Source organism: Oncorhynchus gorbuscha, linkage group LG13 (assembly GCF_021184085.1).
Source record: "Oncorhynchus gorbuscha isolate QuinsamMale2020 ecotype Even-year linkage group LG13, OgorEven_v1.0, whole genome shotgun sequence".
In the NCBI taxonomy this organism is placed as follows: Eukaryota; Metazoa; Chordata; class Actinopteri; order Salmoniformes; family Salmonidae; genus Oncorhynchus; species Oncorhynchus gorbuscha.
The window spans coordinates 90,934,049-90,960,552 of NC_060185.1; the positions used below are offsets into that span (position 1 = coordinate 90,934,049).

The 26,504-nt window shown below is 45.7% G+C and overlaps 1 protein-coding gene across 4 annotated transcripts in view; it reads right to left on the reverse strand.

Moving 5' to 3' along the window:
• Positions 1-26,504, reverse strand: part of LOC123993692 (glutamate receptor 3-like) — a 313,553-nt gene that overhangs the window by 71,357 nt on the left and 215,692 nt on the right. For all 4 annotated transcript variants that reach the window (XR_006831497.1, XM_046296096.1, XM_046296095.1 and 1 more), the window contains exons 5-8: positions 18,268-18,321; positions 10,377-10,538; positions 6,422-6,589; positions 5,165-5,269 (exon numbers count right to left, since the gene is read on the reverse strand). Coding sequence is in view for 3 of the 4 variants with exons in the window: in XM_046296096.1 (XP_046152052.1) it covers positions 5,165-5,269; positions 6,422-6,589; positions 10,377-10,538; positions 18,268-18,321 (489 nt within the window). In the remaining variant the exon portion in view is untranslated. The remainder of the gene's footprint in view (positions 1-5,164; positions 5,270-6,421; positions 6,590-10,376; positions 10,539-18,267; positions 18,322-26,504) is intronic.

The following is a 26,504-nucleotide window of genomic DNA, read 5'->3' on the forward strand; positions in this document are numbered from 1 at the left end:
CCAATACAGCACACTGACTCGGTACCGTTGCCCCCTGTATATATCCTCAATATTGTTATTCTTATTGTGTTCATTTTTATTATTACTTTTTATTTTAGTCTACTTGGTAAATATTTTCTTCTTCTTGAACTGCACTGTTGGTTAAGGGCTTGTAAGTAAGAATGTCATGGTAAAGTCTGCACTTGTTGTGTTCGGCGCATGTGGATAATAAAGTTTGATTTGATTTAAATTCCTTACCCGCTCCATAGCAAACTGTTTAGAAAGGAACGGAAAGGAACCATATATATTGTTCCTTTTTAGGGGGGGGTTCAGAACGTTATTGTTCTGGTGGAACAGTGGAATGGAATGAAAAAAAGACTGGTTCTGTTCAGAACGAAATGATTGGAAAATAATTTGGGATCCAACCCCTGGCTCCTTCAGACATGTGTAGAAATCCTGCCAAATAGGATAAATTACAGAGGTCATGTCGTAATTCATAACCAATGACAGGAATAAATAAGGAACTAAACTCTTGACGACTGGCTGAACTTCATCCTGTTGTGATGTAGACCATTTCTGAACCAAATGAGATTTAAAAGCTGTGTTGGTAAGGAGTTATAGAGAGTGCTGTAGATGGACGTAGGAGTTATAGAGAGCATTGTAGATGGACATAGGAGGTATAGAGAGCGCTGTAGATGGATGTAGGAGTTATAGAGAGCATTGTAGATGGACGTAGGAGTTATAGAGAGCGCTGTAGATGGATGTAGGAGTTATAGAGAGCGCTGTAGATGGATGTAGGAGTTATAGAGAGCGCTGTAGATGGATGTAGGAGTTATAGAGAGCGCTGTAGATGGATGTAGGAGTTATAGAGAGCGCTGTAGATGGATGTAGGAGTTATAGAGAGCGCTGTAGATGGATGTAGGAGTTATAGAGAGCGCTGTAGATGGATGTAGGAGTTATAGAGAGCGCTGTAGATGGATGTGGGAGTTATAGAGAGCATTGTAGATGGACATAGGAGTTATAGAGAGCGCTGTAGATGGACATAGGAGTTATAGAGAGCACTGTAGATGGATGTAGGAGTTATAGAGAGCGCTGTAGATGGACATAGGAGTTATAGAGAGCGCTGTAGATGGATGTAGGAGTTATAGAGAGCGCTGTAGATGGACGTGGGAGTTATAGAGAGCGCTGTAGATGGACACAGGAGTTATAGAGAGCGCTGTAGATGGACGTAGGAGTTATAGAGAGCGTTGTAGATGGATGTAGGAGTTATAGAGAGCGCTGTAGATGGATGTGAGAGTTATAGAGAGCGCTGTAGATGGACGTAGGAGTTATAGAGAGCGTTGTAGATGGATGTAGGAGTTATAGAGAGCGCTGTAGATGGATGTAGGAGTTATAGAGAGCGCTGTAGATGGACGTAGGAGTTATAGAGAGCGCTGTAGATGGATGTAGGAGTTATAGAGAGCGCTGTAGATGGATGTAGGAGTTATAGAGAGCGCTGTAGATGGATGTAGGAGTTATAGAGAGCGCTGTAGATGGATGTAGGAGTTATAGAGAGTGCTGTAGATGGATGTGGGAGTTATAGAGAGCATTGTAGATGGACATAGGAGTTATAGAGAGCATTGTAGATGGACATAGGAGTTATAGAGAGCGCTGTAGATGGACATAGGAGTTATAGAGAGCACTGTAGATGGATGTAGGAGTTATAGAGAGCGCTGTAGATGGACATAGGAGTTATAGAGAGCTGTAGATGGCTGGAGATGGAGCGCTGTAGATGGACACAGGAGTTATAGAGAGCGCTGTAGATGGACATAGGAGTTATAGAGAGCTCTGTAGATGGACGTGGGAGTTATAGAGAGCGCTGTAGATGGACACAGGAGTTATAGAGAGCGCTGTAGATGGACGTAGGAGTTATAGAGAGCGTTGTAGATGGATGTAGGAGTTATAGAGAGCGCTGTAGATGGATGTGAGAGTTATAGAGAGCGCTGTAGATGGACGTAGGAGTTATAGAGAGCGTTGTAGATGGATGTAGGAGTTATAGAGAGCGCTGTAGATGGATGTGAGAGTTATGTAGATGGATGTAGGAGTTATAGAGAGCGCTGTAGATGGATGTGAGAGTTATAGAGAGCCCTGTAGATGGATGTGAGAGTTATAGAGAGCGCTGTAGATGGATGTAGGAGTTATAGAGAGCGCTGTAGATGGATGTAGGAGTTATAGAGAGCGCTGTAGATGGATGTGAGGAGTTATAGAGAGCGCTGTAGATGGATGTAGGAGTTATAGAGAGCGCTGTAGATGGACGTGAGGAGTTATAGAGAGCGCTGTAGATGGATGTTATAGCGCTGTAGATGGTTATAGAGAGCGCTGTAGATGGATGTGAGAGTTATAGAGAGTTGTAGATGGATGTAGATGGATGTGGAGGAGTTATAGAGAGCGCTGTAGATGGATGTGAGAGTTATAGAGAGCGCTGTAGATGGATGTGAGAGCTATAGAGAGCCTGTAGATGGATGTGAGAGTTATAGAGAGCGCTGTAGATGGATGTGAGAGTTATGAGAGAGAGCGCTGTAGATGGATGTGAGAGTTATAGAGAGCGCTGTAGATGGATGTAGGAGTTATAGAGAGCGCTGTAGATGGACACAGGAGTTATAGAGAGCGCTGTAGATGGATGTAGGAGTTATAGAGAGCGCTGTAGATGGATGTAGGAGTTATAGAGAGTTATAGAGAGCGTTGTAGATGGATGTTATGAGAGTAGATGGATAGAGAGCGTTGTAGATGGATGTGAGAGTTATAGAGAGCGCTGTAGATGGATGTGAGAGTTATAGAGAGCGCTGTAGATGGATGTAGGAGTTATAGAGAGCGCTGTAGATGGATGTGAGAGTTATAGAGAGCGCTGTAGATGGATGTAGGAGTTATAGAGAGCGTTGGAGATGGATAGAGAGCGCTGTAGATAGGAGTTATAGAGAGCGTTGTAGATGGATGTAGGAGTTATAGAGAGCGCTGTAGATGGATGTGAGAGTTATAGAGAGCGTTGTAGATGGATGTAGGAGTTATAGAGAGCGTTGTAGATGGATGTAGGAGTTATAGAGAGCGTTGTAGATGGATGTAGGAGTTATAGAGAGCGCTGTAGATGGATGTGAGAGTTATAGAGAGCGCTGTAGATGGATGTAGGAGTTATAGAGAGCGTTGTAGATGGATGTGAGAGTTATAGAGAGCCCTGTAGATGGATGTGAGAGTTATAGAGAGCGTTGTAGATGGATGTGAGAGTTATAGAGAGCGCTGTAGATGGATGTGAGAGTTATAGAGAGCGCTGTAGATGGATGTGAGAGCTATAGAGAGCGCTGTAGATGGATGTGAGAGCTATAGAGAGCGTTGTAGATGGATGTGAGAGTTATAGAGAGCGTTGTAGATGGATGTGAGAGTTATAGAGAGCGCTGTAGATGGATGTGAGTTATAGAGAGCGCTGTAGATGGATGTGAGAGTTATAGAGAGCGTTGTAGATGGATGTGAGAGTTATAGAGAGCGCTGTAGATGGATGTGAGAGTTATAGAGAGCGCTGTAGATGGATGTGAGAGCTTTAGAGAGCGCTGTAGATGGATGTGAGAGCTATAGAGAGCGCTGTAGATGGATGTGAGAGTTATAGAGAGCGCTGTAGATGGATGTGAGAGCTATAGAGAGCCCTGTAGATGGATGTGAGAGTTATAGAGAGCCCTGTAGATGGATGTGAGAGTTATAGAGAGCCCTGTAGATGGATGTGAGAGTTATAGAGAGCGCTGTAGATGGATGTGAGAGTTATAGAGAGCGCTGTAGATGGATGTGAGAGACATAGAGAGCGCTGTAGATGGATGTGAGAGCTATAGAGAGCGTTGTAGATGGATGTGAGAGTTATAGAGAGCGTTGTAGATGGATGTGAGAGTTATAGAGAGCGCTGTAGATGGATGTGAGAGTTATAGAGAGCGCTGTAGATGGATGTGAGAGTTATAGAGAGCGTTGTAGATGGATGTGAGAGTTATAGAGAGCGTTGTAGATGGATGTGAGAGTTATAGAGAGCGCTGTAGATGGATGTGAGAGCTATAGAGAGCGCTGTAGATGGATGTGAGAGTTATAGAGAGCGCTGTAGATGGATGTGAGAGCTATAGAGAGCGCTGTAGATGGATGTGAGAGTTTTAGAGAGCCCTGTAGATGGATGTGAGAGCTATAGAGAGCCCTGTAGATGGATGTGAGAGTTATAGAGAGCGTTGTAGATGGATGTGAGAGTTATAGAGAGCATTGTAGATGGATGTGAGAGCTATAGAGAGCGCTGTAGATGGATGTGAGAGCTATAGAGAGCGTTGTAGATGGATGTGAGAGCTATAGAGAGCGTTGTAGATGGATGTGAGAGCTATAGAGAGCATTGTAGATGGATGTGAGAGCTATAGAGAGCGCTGTAGATGGATGTGAGAGTTATAGAGAGTGTTGTAGATGGATGTGAGAGCTATAGAGAGCGTTGTAGATGGATGTGAGAGCTATAGAGAGCGTTGTAGATGGATGTGAGAGTTATAGAGAGCGCTGTAGATGGATGTGAGAGTTATAGAGAGCGTTGTAGATGGATGTGAGAGTTATAGAGAGCGCTGTAGATGGATGTGAGAGCTATAGAGAGCGCTGTAGATGGATGTGAGAGTTATAGAGAGCGTTGTAGATGGATGTGAGAGTTATAGAGAGCGCTGTAGATGGATGTGAGAGTTATAGAGAGCGTTGTAGATGGATGTGAGAGTTATAGAGAGCGTTGTAGATGGATGTGAGAGCTATAGAGAGCGCTGTAGATGGATGTGAGAGTTATAGAGAGCGTTGTAGATGGATGTGAGAGTTATAGAGAGCGCTGTAGATGGATGTGAGAGCTATAGAGAGCACTGTAGATGGATGTGAGAGCTATAGAGAGCGTTGTAGATGGATGTGAGAGTTATAGAGAGCGCTGTAGATGGATGTGAGAGCTATAGAGAGCGTTGTAGATGGATGTGAGAGTTATAGAGAGCGTTGTAGATGGATGTGAGAGTTATAGAGAGCGTTGTAGATGGATGTGAGAGCTATAGAGAGCGTTGTAGATGGATGTGAGAGTTATAGAGAGCGTTGTAGATGGATGTGAGAGCTATAGAGAGCGCTGTAGATGGATGTGAGAGCTATAGAGAGCGCTGTAGATGGATGTGAGAGCCTGCACCTTTTTGGGTCCCCCTGTTCTCATCTCATAGACGTCTATAGTGTAGTTGGACCTCCGGCCATAGCTGTCAAACTGGATGTTCCCCGTCATCCCCTGAACCTGGACCTGCACCGCGGGACAGTAAAACACAGGGACAAAGCACACACAACAACGTGTAACACAGACAGCCATGTTATTATCAAATTTGGAAATGGCTGGATTTAGGAAATGGCAGGTATTCACATAGGTTGAATCGTTGGCGTTAATCAAATGATGGAACTGATAGGCTTTAATAAAAGATGTGGGTTTATGGTAATGAGAATGAGAGTCTCTTTGTATTTCAGAGAGCTGAGCTGAGGGGGAGAGAATTTAACTGTGAGAGTTCTGTGAGAGGACATCTGGGAGGCAGAGGAAGGAGGAGATTAGTCTCTTTTTATCAATCTCTATCTCTCCCTCTGCCCCCTCTTTATATAGATATCTATCTTTCTCTCTGCCCCCTCTTTCTATAGCTCTCTATCTGCCCCCTCTTTCTATCGCACTTGCTCTTCGTTTCTCTGTCTCGGTTTCTCAATCTTACAAGTCTCACTCTTATCGTCTCCATCTCACTCACTACTTCCCCTGTCTATCTCTCTCTTTACTCCCTACCTACCTCCATCTCTCTCACTACTTCCCCCCATCTATCTCTCTCTCTCCTCCCTACCTACCTCCATCTCTCTCACTACTTTCCCCATCTATCTCTCTCTCTCCTATCTACCTACCTCCATCTCTCACTACAACCCCTGTCTATCTCTCTCTCTCTCCTCCCTACCTACCTCCATCTCTCACTACAACCCCCGTCTATCTCTCTCTCTCCTCCCTACCTACCTCCATCTCTCACTACAACCCCCGTCTATCCCTCTCTCTCTCCTCCCTACCTACCTCCATCTCTCACTACAACCCCCGTCTATCTCTCTCTCCTCCCTACCTACCTCCATCTCTCACTACCTCCCCCGTCTATCTCTCTCTCTCCTCCCTACCTACCTCCATCTCTCACTACAACCCCTGTCTATCTGTCTCCCCTCGCTCCCTGCCTACCTCCATCTCTCACTACAACCCCCGTCTATCTCTCTCTCTCTCCTCCCTACCTACCTCCATCTCTCACTACAAACCCTGTCTATCTGTCTCCCCTCGCTCCCTACCTACCTCTTTCCTTCCATCTCTCTCTCCTTTTCCCTTCTCTGCCTACCACCTTCCTTCTCTCTCTCTACCTCCCTCCCCATCTGTCCCTCTCTATCTTACCATTTTGAGTGCTCTCTCGATGTCGATGCCCTGGCTCCATGGCACGGCAGGGTTGGCCAGACAGTCTCCTGCTCCCCCTCGTCGTGACACGTCTACTCGTTGGCGCCGCAGGTACCGGAACGCCTCAGCGATCACCAGGATGGCATCGTGGGTCAGAGCTGACGTGTACTGCCGAGGACAAGAGAGTTCAGGGGGTTCACAAGAGATCACCAGAAATCACAAGAGATCACCAGAAATCACAAGAAATCACCAAAAATCACAAGAGATCACAAGAGATCACCAGATATCACAAGAGAGATCATGGGGTTCACAAGAGAACACCAGAAATCACAAGAGATCACCAGAAGTCACAAGAGATCACCAGAAATCACAAGAGATCACAAGAGATCACCAGAAATCACAAGAGAGATCATGGGGTTCACAAGAGAACACCAGAAATCACAAGAGATCACCAGAAGTCACAAGAGATCACCAGAAATCACAAGAGAGATCATGGGGTTCACAAGAGAACATCAGAAATCACAAGAGATCACCAGAAGTCACAAGAGATCACCAGAAATCACAAGAGAGATCATGGGAGACTAACCGTGGGAGACACACGTTCATCGCAAACTTACCTTGACTTGGAGAGAACAGGTTGTTCCTTAACCAGCACCTTGACTAAATGTATTGAGGCAGTAAATGTTTACTGTTGTCCCACATGAAGGATTCAGCCCCCACCAACGCTCGGGCCAATTTAAACTGTTTTTTGCGCTAACTCACATTTTTTGCACAAACGCTTCTATTGCAGTAAATGATCTATCCTGTTGCCTAGTCACCTTAAAACTACCTACATGTACAGTACATAGCTACCTCAATTACCTCGAACATCGATACAATGACTCGGTACTGGTACTCCCTGTATATGGCCATGCAATTTTCTACTTCCTATATATACCATGTTATTTACTACTTCCTGTATATAGCCATGTTATTTACTACGTCCTGTATATAGCCATGTTATTTTTTACTTCCTGTATATAGCCATGTTATGTTCTACTTCCTGTATATAACCATGTTATGTTCTACTTCCTGTATATAGCCATGTTTTTTCTACTTCCTGGATATAGCCATGTTATTTACTACGTCCTGTATATATCCATGTTATTTTCTACTGGGAAGAAATAGACAGGTGGGCGGCAGACCCAGAGAGAGTGCCATTGCCCGCCTGGGATTCGCTGGAGCAGTGCGAAGAGGGCTATAGGAGAATGGAGTCGAAAAGAATGACACGGCGGCGCAGAGCGAAACCCGAAAGTCACCCCCAAATATTTATTGGGGGAGGGCTCAGAGGGAGAGTGGCTGAGTCAGGAGTCAGACCTGAGCCAACTCTCCCTGGTAATCGCAAAGAGCAGCTGCAGTGGGAGAGGCTGCACCACTTGGAGAATTGGACATGGGAGGAAGAACTGGACGGAAAAGGACCGTGGGCTCAGCCTGGTGAATATCGCCGCCCCAAGGAGGAACTAGAGGCGGCTAAAGCGGAGAGGCACTGGTATGAGGAGGCAGCACGGTGACGCGGATGGAAGCCCGAAAAGCAGCCCCAAAAAATTATTGGGGGGGGGGGGCTTAAAGGGAGTATGGCTATGCCAGGTAGGAGACCTGCGCAAACTCCCTGTGCTTACCGGTGGGCTAGAGAGACCGGTCCTCCTCTACAGCGCTGCCGGAGCCTCCTGCCTGTTCGGAGCAGCCTGAGCTGCCAGTCTGCAGGGAGCTGTCAGTCTGCAAGGTGCTGTCAGTCTGCATGCAGCAGCCAGAGCTGTCAGTCTGCAAAGAGCTGCCAGTCTGCAAGGAGCTGTCAGTCTGTAAGGAGCTGCCAGTCTGCAGGGTGCTGTCAGCCTGCATGGAGCAGTCAGAGCTGTCAGTCTGCATGACGCAGCCAGAGCTGTCAGTCTGCAAAGAGCTGCCAGTCTGCAGGGTGCTGTCAGCCTGCATGGAGCAGTCAGAGCTGTCAGTCTGCATAAAGCAGCCAGAGCTGTCAGTCTGTATGAAGCAGTCAGAGCTGTCAGTCTGCATGAAGCAGCCAGAGCTGTCAGTCTGCATGAAGCAGTCAGAGCTGTCAGTCTGCATGAAGCAGTCAGAGCTGTCAGTCCGCAAGGAGCTGCCAGTCTGAAGCTGCCAGTCTGCAAGAGCTGTCAGTCTGCATGAAGCTGCCAGTCTGCAGGAGCTGTCAGTCTGCATGATCTGTCAGTCCAGAGCTGTCAGTCTGCATGAAGCAGCCAGAGCTGTCAGTCTGCAAGGAGCTGCCAGTCTGCAAGGAGCTGCCAGTCTGCAAGGAGCTGTCAGTCTGCAAGGATCTGTCAGTCTGCAAGGAGCTGTCAGCCTGCATGGAGCAGCCAGAGCTGTCAGTCTGCAAGGAGCTGTCAGTCTGCATAGAGCAGCTAGATCCGCCAGTCAGCCATGATCTTCTAGATCTGCCAGTCAACCAGATTCTTCCAGATCTGCCAGTCAACCAGTCTCTTCCAGATCTGCCAGTCAACCAGATTCTTCCAGATCTGCCAGTCAACCAGTCTCTTCCAGATCTGCCAGTCAACCAGTCTCTTCCAGATCTGCCAGTCAACCAGTCTCTTCCAGATCTGCTAGTCAACCTGTCTCTGTGTAGTTTCACCAGATAGGCTGTAATTAGGTTTCACGTTCCGTTTGTTGTTTTGTATTTTGTATAGTTATTTCATGTGTCACTTTTTCCATTAAAGTCATGAGTAACCACTACGCTGCATTTCGGTCCTTATTTCGGTCCTTATTTTCTACTTCCTATATATAGCCATGTTATTTTCTACTCCCTGTATGTAGCCATGTTATTGTCTACTTCCTGTATGTAGCCATGTTATTTTCTACTCCCTGTATGTAGCCATGTTATTGTCTACTTCCTGTATGTAGCCATGTTATTTTCTACTTCCTATATATAGCCATGTTATTTTCTACTCCCTGTATGTAGCCATGTTATTGTCTACTTCCTGTATGTAGCCATGTTATTTTCTACTCCCTGTATGTAGCCATGTTATTTTCTACTTCCTGTATGTAGCCATGTTATGTTCTACTTCCTGCATGTAGCCATGTTATTTACTACTCTGTCTATAGCCATGTTATTTCTTCTCATTATTGTCATTTGTTATTCACTGTGTATTTATTTCTCATGTCACTATTTATATTTTCCTCTTATCTTCCTCTCTGTATGGTTGGAAAAGGTTCCATTAGTCAGCATTTCACTGTTAGTCTACTCCTGTTGTTTACCAAGCATGTGACAAATACATACATGTTGCTTCACATCTGCCTATAAATATATCGATCGTTGGGGAAGGGAAGGAGAGAAATGAAAAAAGAAAGAGAGAGGAGAAGGAGAGGAAACGAAAGTGAAAAGAGAGGAGAAGGAGAGGAAACGAAAGTGAGAAGAGAGGAGAAGGAGAGGAAACGAGAGTGAGAAGAGAGGAGAAGGAGAGGAAACGAAAGTGAGAAGAGATGAGAAGGAGAGGAAACGAAAGTGAGAAAAGAGGAGAAGGAGAGGAAACGAAAGTGAGAAGAGAGGAGAAGGAGAGGAAACGAAAGTGAGAAGAAAGGAGAAGGAGAGGAAACGAAAGTGAGAAGAGAGGAGAAGGAGAGGAAACCAAAGTGAGAAGAGAGGAGAAGGAGAGGAAACGAAAGTGAGAAGAGAGGAGACAGAGAGGAAACGAAAGTAAGAAGAGAGGAGAAGGAGAGGAAACGAAAGTGAGAAGAGAGGAGAAGGAGAGGAAACGAGAGTGAGAAGAGAGGAGAAGGAGAGGAAACAAAAGTGAGAAAGGAATGTGAGAAGAAAGAGAATGGGAGAGTGACAGAGGCTGAGGGAGAGCTCTCTATCCAAAAGAAGAGATGGATACATTCAGTTTTGCATACATAACAGTACATCATGAAAGGCTTGGCTTGCTGTTCTGTAGTCTGCAGTAGGTACCTTGAGCGGGGTGTTCTTGGCCTCTGGGAATTCCCTTTCATCCAGTCTCTCCCAGCGCTGTAGGAACTGCTGAACAATGGGGTTCTCAGGGTTCACTATCTGGAAGCCTGATATGTTGGCCCCGCCTAGGAAGACCTTGTCCAAGCTCACATTGGAGAAACCCTGACATCAGAGAGAGAGGAGGGAAGCATGGATGGAGACAGGGAGAGAAGGATGGAGGGAGAGAGACAGGGAGAGAAACAGAGGGCAAGAGACACAGAGAGAGAGAGAGAGAAAGCGAGAGAGAAAGCGAGAGAGATAGAGAGACAGAGGGAGAGAGACAGACAGTGAGACAGAGAGAGAGAGGCAGAGAGAGAGAGAGATAGAGAGAGACAGAGAGAGACAGAGAGAGACAGAGAGGCAGATAGAGAGAGACAGGGGGAGAGAGACAGACAGTGAGACAGAGAGAGAGAGGCAGAGAGAGAGAGAGAAAGAGAGACAGAGAGAGACAGAGAGAGGCAGATAGAGAGATAGAGAGAGAGAGAGAGAGAGAGAGAGAGAGAGAGAGAGAGAGAGAGAGAGAGAGAGAGAGAGAGAGAGAGAGAGAGAGAGAGAAACAGAGGGAATTCAGGGTCCAAAAGCATAACGTTTCCAATAAAATTTTAAAGGAATCACCTTGAAATTGTGTTTTGGGATATGAAAACCACCCTGAATGTTGCACGAGGAAGGATGTCATAAATCTAGCAACTCAATGTAACTCAGTGAAGAGTATTCAACCCTACAAGGTAGTCAATAGTCACAGAAAGGAATAACATTTTATTTTCAGCTATGATAAAATGGAGGTCTATGTTTCTTTGAACAGTGTCTCTTCTACATACGGTACTGCGCAATGGAATGAAGATATGGTACAACAACACAACAACACCTTTTCCCCTGGTTGATGGCTTAGTCTGTCCTCCCAGAGAATCAAACGTATTGTAATGTATTCTGACAAGCCGGCGGCTCCAACTGCCGTCAAATTACACGGTGCCTCCTGGAGTCATGTCAGAGTGAGCTTTCTTTTCATGGTCAAATTGCTAGTTTCAGAGTACAGCGTCATGTTCTGGAGTACAAGGGCATGTGTCCGTGACTTCTGCATAATGGGGACTTTTAAAGTCAGGGACACAGTGGAGAGAGAACAACAGGACAGGAGAAGAGAGGAGAGAGGAGGGGAATCGGAGGGGAGAGGAGAGGAGAGGGGAGAGGAAAGGAGAGGAGAGGGGAATGGGAAGGGAGAGGAGAGGAGAGGAGAGGAGAGGAGAGGAGAGGAGAGGAGAGGAGGAGGAGAGGAGAGGAGAGGAGAGGAGAGGAGAGGAGAGGAGGAGAGGAGAGGAGAGGAGAGGAGAGGAGATGAGAATGGGAGAGGAGAGGAGAATGGGAGAGGAGAGGAGAGGAGAGGAGAATGGGAGAGAGAGAGAAGAGAAGAGAAGAGGAGAGGAGAGAGAGAGGAGAGGAGGGGAGAGAGGAGAGGAGAGAGAAGAGAGAGAGGAGAGGAGAGGAGAGGAGAGGAGAGGAGAGAGGAGAGGAGAGGAGAGGAGAGGAGAGAGAGGAGAGGGGGAAAGGAGTGGAGAGGAGAATTGGAGAGGAGAGGAGAGTGGGAGGGGAGGGGAGAGGAGAGGAGAGGAAAGGAGAGGAGAGGAGGGAAAAGGAGAGGAGAGGAGGGGAAAGGAGAGGAGAGGAGGGGAAAGGAGAGGAGAGGAGAGAGGAGAGGAGAAGAGAGGGGAGGAGAGGAGAGGAGAGGAGAATGGGAGGGGAGGGGAGAGGAGAGGAAAGGAAAGGAGAGGAGAATTGGAGGGGAGAGGAAAGGAGAGGAGGGGAAACAAGAGGAGAATCTGAGAGGAGAGGAGAGGAGGGAAAAGGAGAGGAGAGAAGGGGAAAGGAAATGAGAGGAGAGGAGAGGAGAGGTGAGGCAAGGAGAGGAGTGGAGAGGAAGGGAGAGGAGGGGAGACGAGAGGAGAGGAGAGGAGAGGAGAATGGGAGGGGAGGGGAGAGGAGAGGAGAGGAAAGGAAAGGAGAGGAGAATGGGAGGGGAGAGGAAAGGAGAGGAGGGGAAAGGAGAGGAGAATGTGAGAGGAGAGGAGAGGAGAGGAGAGGAGAGAAAAGGAGAGGAGAGGAGAGGAGAGGAGAGGAGAGGAGGGGAAAGGAGAGGAGAGGAGAGGAGAGGAGTGGAGAGGAGAGGAGAGGAAAGGAAAGGAAAGGAAAGGAAAGGAGAGGAGAGGAGAGGAAAGGAAAGGAGAGGAGAGGAAAGGAAAGGAGAGGGCCCTTGCTCTCATCTTAATAATACAGGAGTCAACCTGAAACTACAAGGTTCCACTTTATCCCTCTGATAACAGAAGATCAGACACTTCATCCAAACGGTTGAGTTTGAAATGACTATGTCCCTCCCCTATGACCTTCTTCTCCAATACATTTTGAGATGGAGGCAAGGAGATATGAGGCAGGAAAATGCTTGTGTTCCTAGCTCTATCAGTGGAGAAATATTTATCAATACACACAAATTTACGAAGTAAAATAATGAAATAAATATATATAGAAATATTAGGAAAAAACAATGTATATAATATACACACACAGTTTAAGTCGGAAGTTTACATACACTTTGGTTGGAATCATTAAAACCTGTTTAGGATAGGCAGAATACTGCCCCCTTTGGAGGAATTGCGTGCCCATAGTAAACTGAAAAAAATCTGTCCAAAGTTGCTAATATATGCATATAATAATTATTAGTGGATAGAAAACACTCTAAAGCTTCTAAAACCGTTTGAATTATGTCTGTAAGTATAGCAGAACTCACAGGGCAGCCAATCTCCCAAACTATTTCTCTCATCAGGAAAGTTGTGCCAACTTTGACGTCATCGACCCCACCCGTCCCAACCAGCTATGGATCTGGGATCAGTTTCTAGGTCTCCGGCGTGATGTCTTCTTTCAATAGAGCGTTTCATTGTGCAAATCCCGTGGGCATTGACCCTTTGGCAGGCAAAATACTTGGTGTCGCGAGAAAATACATTCCTGTGCGCATTGCGCTCGGAGTGCCCTTTGTTCCATGAAGCACGAGACGATGTCAGTTTGTCTGTTCGAGTTGAGAATTGTTTTGTAAGTTAATAACATCCTAAACCTTGATTCTGCTCTTAGTTTGACCAGTTTAGTCGACATATAATATGTAATTTTGAAGTTTTGATGCGTAACCTCTCGAATTTTGGCTGCATTTCAGCCGGAATTTGTCGCGTTTGCTAACACAAAGACACACGACTTGAAACCAAACACTGTTTTGGGTAAGTATGAGTCCTTCCACTACATTCTGATCGAAGACCATCAAAGGTAAGGGAATATTTATGTTGTAATTTTGTGTTTCTGTTGACTAGAACATAGCGGAGAAATATTGCTTACGTCTGAGCGCCGTCTCAGATTATTGAATAGTGAGCGATTTCTGTAAAGTGAAAAAAAAATGTGACAAAGCGATTGCATTAAGAAGCAGTGTATCTTTCGAACTATATGTAGAACATGTATATTTAGTCAAAGTTTATGATGTATATTGCTGTTATCTGGCGTTATCTGGCGGAGTTATCGATAATTTCTCTGGACAATTTTGTAGCATTTTTTGAACATGGCGTCAATGTAAACAGAGATTTGTGGATATAAATGGCATATTATTGAAAAAAAACATAAATGTACTGTGTAACATGTCCTATTACTGTCATCTGATGAAGATTTTCAAAAGGTTAGTGAATTATTTTTCTTTTAATCCTGCGTTTGTGATTGCATCTTTTGTTTGACAAAATGGCTACATATCGTCTGTGACTTTGTGGTGGTTTGATATACATATGTGCCATGTTTTCGACATAAAACATTTTATAAATCTGACATGCTGGGTAGATGAACAAGGTGTTTATCTTTCATTTGAGCTATTGGACTTGTTAATGTGTTGAGGTTAAATATTTCTAAGAATATATTTGCATTCTGTGCGCCACTTTTTGAGTTGAGGGGGTGTGGGGGGGGTGCCCTTGGGAATCTGTAGCGTGAAGAAGTTTAAAATACGTTTTTCAACCACTCCACAAATTTCTTGTTAACAAACTATCGTTTTGGCAAGTCGGTTAGGACATCAACTTTGTGCATGACACAAGTCATTTTTCCAACAGTTGTTTACAGACAGATAATTTCACTTATAATTCACTGTATCACAATTCCAGTGGGTCAGAAGTTTTACATGCACTAAGATGACTGTGCCTTTGAACAGCTTGGAAAATTCCAGAAAATTATGTCATGGCTTTAGCAGCTTCTGATAGGCTAATTGACATCATTTGAGTCAATTGGAGGTGTACCTGTGGATGTATTTCAAGGCCTACATTCAAACCCAGTGCCTCTTTGCTTGACATCATAAAAAAATCAAAAGAAATCAGCCAAGACCTTCACAAGGCTGGTGCATCATTGGGAGAAATTTCCAAATGCCTGAACGTACCACATTCATCTGTACAAACAATAGTATGCAAGTATAAACACCATGGGACCACGCAGCCGTCATACCGCTCAGGAAAGAGACGCGTTCTGTCTCCTAGAGATGAACGCACTTTGGTGCGAAAAGTGCAAATCAATCCCAGAACAACAGCAAAGGACCTTGTGAAGATGCTGGAGGAAACAGGTACAAAAGTATCTATATCCACAGTAAAACGAGTCCTATATCGACATAACCTGAAAGGCCGCTCAGCAAGGAAGAAGCCACTGCTCATAAACTGCCATAAAAAACCCAGACTACGGTTTGCAACTGCACATGGGGACAAAGATTGTACTGTTTGGACAAATGTCCTCTGGTCTGATTAAATAAAAATAGAACTGTTTGGCCATAATGACCATCGCTATGTTTGGAGGAAAAAGGGGGAGGCTTGCAAGCCGAAGAACACTATGTGGTCCTCTGTAGCTCAGTTGGTAGAGCATGGCGCTTGTAACGCCAGGGTAGTGGGTTCAATCCCCAGGACCACCCATACGTAGAATGTATGCACACATGACTGTAAGTCGCTTTGGATAAAAGCGTCTGCTAAATGGCATATATTATTATTATTATTATCACTATCCCAACTGTGAAGCACGGGGTTGGCAGCATCATGTTGTAGGGGTGCTTTGCTGCAGGAGGGACTGGTGCGCTTCACAAAATAGATGGCTTCATGAGGGAGGAAAATGTTGTGGCTATATTGAAGCAACATATCAAGACATCAGTCAGGAAGTTAAATCTTGGGTCTTCCTAATGGACATTGACCCCAAACATACTTCCAAAGTTGTGGAAAAGTGGCTTAAGGACAACAAAGTCAAGGTATTGGAGTGGCCATCACAAAACCCTGACCTCAATCCTATAGAACATTTGTGGGCAGAACTGAAAAAGCATGTGTGAGCAAGGAGGCTTATACACCTGACTCAGTTACACCAGCTATGTGTCAGGCCCTGACCATAGAGAGCCCTCGGTTCTCTTTGGTGTTTAGGTCAGAGCGTGACTAGGGAGGTGTTCTAGTCATTTGTTTTCTATGTTGCTGGTTGGCATGGTTCCCAATTAGAGGCAGCTGGTAATCGTTGCCTCTAATTAAGGGATCATATTTAGGAAGCCCTTTCTCCCACCTGCTTTGTGGGATATTGTTTTGTTGAGTGCTGATGTGAGCTCTGGTTGTTCACGGTCTGTGTTTGTTTATTGTTTTGTTTAGAAGTTTCACTCTAAATAAATATGTGGAACTCAAATCACGCTGTGGTCCGTCTTTCCTCACGACCGTGACTCTGTCAGGAGGAATGGGCCAAATTTCACCCAACTTATTGTGGGAAGCTTGTGCAAGTCTACCCAAAAAGCTTGACCCAAGTTTTAAAAATTAAAGGCAATGCTACCAAATACTAATTGAGTGTATGTAAACTTCTGACCCACTGGGAATGTGATGAAAAGCTGAAATAAATTATTATCTCAACTATTATTCTGACATTTCACATTCTTAAAATAACGTGGTGATCCTAACTGACCTAAGACATGACACTTTTACTAGGGCTAAATGTCAGAAAGTGTGAAAAACTGAGTTTATTAAATGTATTTGGCTAAAGTGTATGTAAACTTCCAATTTACTGTTTACAGAACCAGTCACAAGTTTGGACACACCTTTTCATTCAAAGGTTTTCTTTATTTTTACTATTTTCTACACAGTAGAATAATAAGGAGACATGAAAACTATGAAATAACATATGGAATCATGTCGTAACCAGAAAAGTGTTAAACAAATCCAAATATATTTTAGATTTTAGATTCTTCAAAGTAGCCGCCCTTTGCCTTGATGACAGCTTTGAACAATCTTGGCACTGTCTCAACCAGCTTCATGAGGTAGTCAACTGGAATGCATTTTTAAAAGTTAATTTGTGGAATTTATTTTCTTCTTAATCCATTTGAGCCAATCAGTTGTGTCGTGAGATAGTAGGGGTGGTATAGAGAAGATAGCCCTATTTGGTAAAATATCAAGTCCAAATTATGGCAAGTACAGCTCAAATAAGCAAAGAGAAACGACAGTCCATCATTACTTTAAGACATGAAGGTCAGTCAATCTGGAACATTTCAAGAACTTTGAAAGTTTCTTCAAGTGCAGTTGCAAAAACCATCAAGAGCTATGATGAAACTAGCTCTCATGAGGACCAACACAGGAAAGGAATACCCAGAGTTACCTCTGCTGCCAAGGAAAAGTTCATTAGAGTTACCTCTGCTGCCAAGGAAAAGTTCATTAGATTTACCTCTGCTGCCAATGATAAGTTAATTAGAGTTACCTCTGCTGCCAAGGATAAGTTAATTAGAGTTACCTCTGCTGCCAAGGATAAGTTAATTAGAGTTACCTCTGCTGCCAAGGATAAGTTAATTAGAGTTACCTCTGCTGCCAAGGATAAGTTAATTAGAGTTACCTCTGCTGCCAAGGGTAAGTTAATTAGAGTAACTGCACTTCAGCTTTGCTGGTACCACTTTGTGTTTTTTTAAGACTCCAAAGCACACTTAACCAGCATGGCTACCATAGCATTCTGCAGTGATATGCCATCCCAACTGGTTTGGGCTTAGTGGAACTATCATTTGTTTTTCTACAGGACAATGACCCACACACCTCCAGGCTGTGTAAGGGCTATTTTACCAAGATGGAGAGTGATGTAGGGCTGCATCAGATGACTTGGCCTCCACAATCACGCGACCTCAACCCAATTGAGAAGTTTTGGGATGAGTCGGACCGCAGAGTGAAGGAAAAGCAGCATATGGGGGAACTCCTGCTCAGCATATGTGGGAACTCATTCAAGACTGTTGGAAAAACATTCTTCATGAAGCAGGTTGAGAGAATGCCAAGTGTTCAAAGCTGTCATCAAGGCAAAGGGTGATTACTTCGAAGAAGAAGAATTCTAAAATATATTGATTTGATTAACACTGTTTTGGTTACCACATGATTCCATATGTGTAATTTCATCTCTACCTGTACATGACCATCTGATCATTTATCACTCCAGTGTTAATCTGCAAAATTGTAATTATTCGCCTACCTCCTCATGCCTTTTGCACACAATGTATATAGACTCCCCTTTTTTTCTACTGTGTTATTGACTTGTTAATTGTTTACTCCATGTGTAACTCTGTGTTGTCTGTTCACACTGCTATGCTTTATCTTTATCTTGGCCAGGTCGCAGTTGCAAATGAGAACTTGTTCTCAACTAGCCTACCTGGTTAAATAAAGGTGTTCTCAACTAGCCTACCTGGTTAAATAAAGGTGAAATTAAAAAAAAGATTTAAAAAAGATTTTGATGTACAATGTAGAAAATGGTAAAAATAAATAAAAACCCTTGAATGAGTAGGTGTGTCGAAACTTTTGACTGGTACTGTATGTTGACTCACCAAGTTAGACAGGATGTAGTGGTATCCACGGGCGTTCTTCCCCAGAGAGACCACCTGTAGGAGAGATCAACACAAAGGTGAGCTGTGTCATGGGGTGTAGGATGAAGTTGCCCCTATATGCTGATTTTGGGTCAGTTTAGCATTTCCCCCACTAATGGTTAAGGTTAGGTTTGGATGAGGCTCATTTTAAATCTGTTGCTAGGGGAAACATCACCCCAGAGCTAGTCAATCATGATACAGGTTAGTCAATCATGATACGAGCTAGTCAATCATGATACAGGCTAGTCAATTATGACACAGGCTTGTCAATCATGATACAGGCTAGTCAATCATGACACAGGTTAGTCAATCATGATACGGGCTAGTCAATCATGATACAGGTTAGTCAATCATGATACAGGTTAGTCAATCATGATACGAGCTAGTCAATCATGATACAGGCTAGTCAATCATGACACAGGCTTGTCAATCATGATACAGGCTAGTCAATCATGACACAGGTTAGTCAATCATGATACGGGCTAGTCAATCATGACACAGGTTAGTCAATCATGATATGGGCTAGTCAATCATGACACAGGCTTGTCAATCATGATACAGGCTAATCAATCATGATACAGGTTAGTCAGTCATGATACAGGCTAGTCAATCATGACACAGGTTAGTCAATCATGACACAGGTTAGTCAGTCATGATACAGGCTAATCAATCATGACACAGGTTAGTCAATCATGATACAGGTTAGTCAGTCATGATACAGGTTAGTCAATCATGACACAGGTTAGTCAGTCATGATACGGGCTAGTCAATCATGACACAGGCTTGTCAATCATGATACAGGCTAGTCAATCATGACACAGGTTAGTCAATCATGATACAGGCTAATCAATCATGACACAGGCTAGTCAATCATGATACAGGTTAGTCAGTCATGATACAGGCTAGTCTCCATCAGAAATAACAGACCTCATAATGACCATGCTGTATTCACAAATGCATGTATGGCTTGTGTTTTAGACATTATAACTGAATAACTTGAATCATGATACAGGCCAGTCAGTCGTGATACAGGCCAGTCAGTCATGATACAGACCAGTCAGTCATGATACAGGCCAGTCAGTCATGATACAGGCCAGTCAGTCATGATACAGGCCAGTCAGTCATGATACAGGCCAGTCAGTCATGATACAGGCCAGTCAGTCGTGATACAGGCCAGTCAGTCATGATACAGGCCAGTCAGTCATGATACAGGCCAGTCAGTCGTGATACAGACCAGTCAGTCATGATACAGACCAGTCAGTCATGATACAGGCCAGTCAGTCATGATACAGGCCAGTCAGTCATGATACAGGCTATTCAGTTATAATCTCTATATCACAAGCCATACATGCATTTGTGAATACAGCATGGTCATTATGAGGTCTGTTATTTCTGATGGAGAGCCCACCCAGCCACAGACTGATACAGGCAGCCAGAGTTTCAGAGTCTGGATGGATGCAATGACGAGATTGACAAACACATCTGAGTTTTCATCATTGTTCTGCAAACACTCGAGTCCATGGTAGAACTAATGTGTCAGAACATGTTCTGAGTCCAGCCCCATTCGCTAAAACAAACAGTCAGTGTAGCCACTAGATTTCTCCGGATCTGAGCCTGGTAACCTGAGGTCTTAAATAGCTTGTTCTTTACTTCTACTGACTCAAACCAACCTCTTGTGGTTTACATCTGGGTTTTTATTTTCTCTGCAGAAATAAGTGACAGAAAATGATATATGTTTTCAATTTAGAGAAGTGGATTTTCTGGTGACGCATCGTGTAGGCAGCCCACTTCCCAGCAGACACATGATGAGATGGGGAACTAAGAGGTACTGCTGATCACCCATTTCCCACATCCCCAGGCCTTCTTCCCTCAGACATTACTGAAGCTGTGTTGTTATTAAACACATTTTCATCCAATTTCAGAAAAAAAAACACTCAATTATTTAATTCCTTTCAGTCCTTCTGATCTCTTGACAGAACTAGTCATGTCTACATATCGCAACGTCGGGGCCTCTAAAATGATCTCAACATTTCTGGCATGCAATGGGCTGACCACACCCATTACCACGCCACATTACCACGCCCCATACCACGCCCCATACCACACCCCATACCACGCCCCCCCCTGCCACGTCCCCCTGCCTGACCACACCCATTACCATGCCCCATTACCACGCCCCCATACCACGCCCCATACCACACCCCATACCACGCCCCCTGCCACGTCCCCCTGCCTGACCACACCCATTACCACGCCCCATACCACACCCCATACCACGCCCCCCTGCCACGTCCCCCTGCCTGACCACACCCATTACCATGCCCCATTACCACGCCCCATACCACGCCCCATACCACACCCCATACCACGCCCCCCTGCCACGTCCCCCTGCCTGACCACACCCATTACCATGCCCCATTACCACGCCCCATACCACGCCCCATACCACACCCCATACCACGCCCCCCCTGCCACGTCCCCCTGCCTGACCACACCCATTACCATGCCCCATTACCACGCCCCATACCACGCCCCCTGCCACATCCCCCTGCCTGACCACACCCATTACCATGCCCCCCTGCCATGCCCCCATGTCTGACCACACCCATCCCCCCCCCCCCACCCCCACCACACACACCATCCCTGCCACGCCCCCTGCCCACCCCCTGCCATGCCCCCATGTCTGACCACACCCATTACCATGCCCCCCCTGCCATGCCCCCATGTCTGACCACACCCATTACCCCCCCACACACACACCATCCCTGCCACGCCCCTCTGTCACGCCTCTTTTTGATTCAGAACAATGCCTGGTATTTAGGTATTCAGAACCAGAAACAGCACTATAGGAGATGAAAATACTACTGTGATTCTCATCATGTTTATTGCTAATATCTGTCAAAATCATCAAGTAGTGCAAGTCTGATTTAGGACACAACTCGTTTTGCCGAAGTTCAAAAGCCAACACAAAATGGTTGTGAGAAAAGAGGACCCTGGTCATAAGAAGTGCACTACCCTATCGACCCTGGTCAGAAGAAGTGCACTACCCTATCGACCCTGGTCATAAGAAGTGCACTACCCTATCGACCCTGGTCATAAGAAGTGCACTACCCTATCGACCCTGGTCATAAGTAGTGCACTACCCTATCGACCCTGGTCATAAGTAGTGCACTACCCTATCGACCCTGGTCATAAGTAGTGCACTACCCTACCCTGGTCATAAGAAGTGCACGACCCTGGTCATAAGTAGTGCACTACCCTATCGACCCTGGTCATAAGAAGTGCACTACCCTATCGACCCTGGTCAGAAGAAGTGCACTACCCTATCGACCCTGGTCATAAGAAGTGCACTACCCTATCGACCCTGGTCATAAGAAGTGCACTACCCTATCGACCCTGGTCATAAGTAGTGCACTACCCTATCGACCCTGGTCATAAGTAGTGCACTACCCTATCGACCCTGGTCATAAGTAGTGCACTACCCTATCGACCCTGGTCATAAGAAGTGCACTACCCTATCGACCCTGGTCATAAGTAGTGCACTACCCTATCGACCCTGGTCATAAGAAGTGCACTACCCTATCGACCCTGGTCAGAAGAAGTGCACTACCCTATCGACCCTGGTCATAAGAAGTGCACTACCCTATCGACCCTGGTCATAAGAAGTGCACTACCCTATCGACCCTGGTCATAAGTAGTGCACTACCCTATCGACCCTGGTCATAAGTAGTGCACTACCCTATCGACCCTGGTCATAAGTAGTGCACTACCCTATCGACCCTGGTCATAAGAAGTGCACTACCCTATCGACCCTGGTCATAAGTAGTGCACTACCCTATCGACCCTGGTCATAAGAAGTGCACTACCCTATCGACCCTGGTCAGAAGAAGTGCACTACCCTATCGACCCTGGTCATAAGAAGTGCACTACCCTATCGACCCTGGTCATAAGAAGTGCACTACCCTATCGACCCTGGTCATAAGTAGTGCACTACCCTATCGACCCTGGTCATAAGTAGTGCACTACCCTATCGACCCTGGTCATAAGTAGTGCACTACCCTATCGACCCTGGTCATAAGAAGTGCACTACCCTATCGACCCTGGTCATAAGTAGTGCACTACCCTATCGACCCTGGTCATAAGAAGTGCACTACCCTATCGACCCTGGTCAGAAGAAGTGCACTACCCTATCGACCCTGGTCATAAGAAGTGCACTACCCTATCGACCCTGGTCATAAGAAGTGCACTACCCTATCGACCCTGGTCATAAGTAGTGCACTACCCTATCGACCCTGGTCATAAGTAGTGCACTACCCTATCGACCCTGGTCATAAGTAGTGCACTACCCTATCGACCCTGGTCATAAGAAGTACACTACCCTATCGACCCTGGTCATAAGTAGTGCACTACCCTATCGACCCTGGTCATAAGAAGTGCACTACCCTATCGACCCTGGTCATAAGAAGTGCACTACCCTATCGACCCTGGTCATAAGAAGTGCACTACCCTATCGACCCTGGTCATAAGTAGTGCACTACCCTATCGACCCTGGTCAGAAGAAGTGCACTACCCTATCGACCCTGGTCATAAGAAGTGCACTACCCTATCGACCCTGGTTATAAGAAGTGCACTACCCTATCGACCCTGGTCATAAGAAGTGCACTACCCTATCGACCCTGGTCATAAGTAGTGCACTACCCTATCGACCCTGGTCAGAAGAAGTGCACTACCCTATCGACCCTGGTCATAAGAAGTGCACTACCCTATTGACCCTGGTCATAAGAAGTGCACTACCCTATCGACCCTGGTCATAAGAAGTGCACTACCCTATCGACCCTGGTCATAAGTAGTGCACTACCCTATCGACCCTGGTCAGAAGAAGTGCACTACCCTATCGACCCTGGTCATAAGAAGTGCACTACCCTATTGACCCTGGTCATAAGTAGTGCACTACCCTATCGACCCTGGTCAGAAGAAGTGCACTACCCTATCGACCCTGGTCATAAGTAGTGCACTACCCTATCGACCCTGGTCATAAGTAGTGCACTACCCTATCGACCCTGGTCAGAAGAAGTGCACTACCCTATCGACCCTGGTCATAAGTAGTGCACTACCCTATCGACCCTGGTCATAAGTAGTGCACTACCCTATCGACCCTGGTCAGAAGAAGTGCATTACCCTATCGACCCTGGTCATAAGTAGTGCACCCTATTTCCTATGGGTCCTGGTCAAAAGTAGTGCACTACTGTATGGGCCCTGGTCAGAAGTAGTGCACTACCCTATGGGCCATGGTCAAAAGTAGTGCACTACCCTATGGGTCATGGTCAAAAGTAGTGCACTACCCTATGGGTCCTGTTCAAAAGTAGTGCACTATATAGGGAATAGGGTGCCAATGAGAGCGTCCTTGACCTTTGGCTCTAGCCTGGTGGTGTTGGACACCACCCACACCTCCACCCTGTGATCCCCTTGGCTACAACACTAGACCTGCAGGCCTCCTCACAGCTGCCCCAGCGCTGGCCACAGAAGCAGCCAGCCCCCTGCTTCCCACCTGGCACACACCTCTAAGACACAGCAACCTTGGGCTGGGGCACAGCGACAATCTAATGACACAGAGGTACTATTGGAGGCACTGAAACAGGCTCCACCCCCGGCCAACAGAACACAGCCCTCCCAGTGTTTCCGCTACATTGAGATAATTAGGCGGAGTTCAGACAAGCCCCTGGAGGTAAGTGGACAGGATAAGGCAGGTGGACACACTTCCTAGTTGGCAGGATAAGCAGAACATGGATTTGAACAATACAAAGGCTCTAACTGATACACCAGAAGAAACTTCCTTTCATGAAAATCTATTTAAAACAATAATAATTGTACATTTTGCTTTGTAATTTTGATTTTGATCTTAGCTTAGTATAAGTTGTGATGTGAAGATGAATGAGAGGCAGAGTAGACCAGAGAGAGACTTGCCTCACAGCTAACTACAGACTCTTATAATACAGAGAGACCTGCTACACAGCTAGTTACAGACCCTTATAATACAGAGAGACCTGTTACACAGCTAGTCACAGACCCTTATAATACAGAGAGAGACCTGCTACACAGCTAGTCACAGACCCTTATAATACAGAGAGAGACCTGCTACACAGCTAGTCACAGACCCTTATAATACAGAGAGAGACCTGCTACACAGCTAGTCACAGACCCTTATAATACAGAGAGAGACCTGCTACACAGCTAGTCACAGACCCTTATAATACAGAGAGAGACCTGTTACACAGCTAGTTACAGACCCTTATAATACAGAGAGAGACCTGTTACACAGCTAGTTACAGACTCTTATAATACAGAGAGACCTGCTACACAGCTAGTTACAGACCCTTATAATAAAGATAGAGACCTGCTACACAGCTAGTTACAGACCCTTAAAATACAGAGAGAGACCTGCTACACAGCTAACTACAGACTCTTATAATACAGAGAGACCTGCTACACAGCTAGTTACAGACTCTTATAATACAGAGAGAGACCTGCTACACAGCTAGCTACAGACCCTTATAATACAGAGAGAGACCTGCTACACAGCTAGCTACAGACCCTTATAATACAGAGAGAGACCTGCTACACAGCTAACTACAGACTCTTATAATACAGAGAGAGACCTGCTACACAGCTAGCTACAGACCCTTATAATACAGAGAGAGACCTGCTACACAGCTAGCTACAGTTACATAATCTGACAAAATTAATGTGATCAGCCTAATCAGCTTTGCCAGTGAATGAAAAAAATATATTTATACCGAAAGAAAAGTCCCCCATGAATTGGTCTTAACTATTAACTACGACTCACTGAGCCTTGGATTTTCTTATCTGCTCTCCCGGCGTCCCCTCTCTCTCTCTCTCTCTCTCTCTCTCTCTCTCTCTCTCTCTCTCTCTCTCTCTCTCTCTCTCTCTCTCTCTCTCTCTCTGACTCTCTCTCTGACTCTCTCTCTCTCTCTCTCTCTCTCTCTCTCTCTCTCTCTCTCTCTCTCTCTCTCTCTCTCTCTCTCTCTCTCTCTCCCTGACTCTCTCTCTCTCTCTCTCTCTCTCTGACTTTCTCTCTCTCTCTCTCTCTCTCTCTCTCTGAACTCTCTCTCTCTCTCTCTCTCTCTCTATCTCTCTCTCTCTCTCTCTCTCTCTCTCTCTCTCTCTCTCTCTCTCTCTCTCTCTCTCTCTCTCTCTCTCTCTCTCTCTCTCTCTCTCTCTCTCTCTCTCTCTCTCTCTCTCTCTCTCTCTCTCTCTCTCTCTCTCTCTCTCTCTCTCTCTCTCTCTCTCTCTCTCTCTGTCTCTCTCTCTCTCTCTCTCTCTCTCTCTCTCTCTCTCTCTCTCTGACTCTCTCTGACTATCTCTCTCTGACTCTCTCTCTCTCTCTCTCTCTCTCTCAATTCAATTTCTCTCATTGCCATTTCTCTCTCTCTGACTCTCTCTCTCTGTGGAATTTCACTCTCTCTCTCTCTCTCTCTGGGAGTTTATCAATCTCTCTCTCTCTCTCTTTGTTTTAAGGGCGAACTCTCTCTGTCTTTCTGTCGAACTCTCTGAGGGAAATATGTCTCTCTAATATGGTCATACATTGGGCAGGAGATTAGGAAGTCACTCTTCGTTTCTGAGTCTTTTCGTGGTAGCAGGGTGGAGATAACCACTTGTGCGTTGGGGAAAGTAGAAGAAACCTTTTTCAATCACTCCCTTCAGTGCTGTGGCCACCCTTTCCTCTGCTCTCAGGTCGTTTGTGCCTGTGTGTATTATTATGTGGCTCTAGTTTGGCATCAGACAGAATCTGGGTGTTTCAGAGTTTCTGTGTTTGGGAAAAAGTTTTTTTCTTCTATATATTTCCCATTTGAGTCCATAAGTAGTAGAATCTGTGTCTTGTGTTTGTCCTCAGTGGGTGTGGGGGGGGGTTGTCAGAAGGGCTATCAGGGTGGCTGACAGGGGGGGGGTCAGAAGGGGTGAGAGCCGCTCTTGGGGTTCTTCATTTGTCTGTTCTGATGTGATGTCGACTCTATGGTCAGGGTCTGGACTGTTCTGCTACTTTTGTCGGGTGCTGAGGTGGGCTGTTCTGCTGGCTTCTCTGTGGGGTGGCCACCTCTCTAATGGGTTGTTCTCTGTCACATGCCGTCCCCCTCAACCTCTCCTCCGTCTCACCCTCTCCTCCATCCCCCTCACCCTCT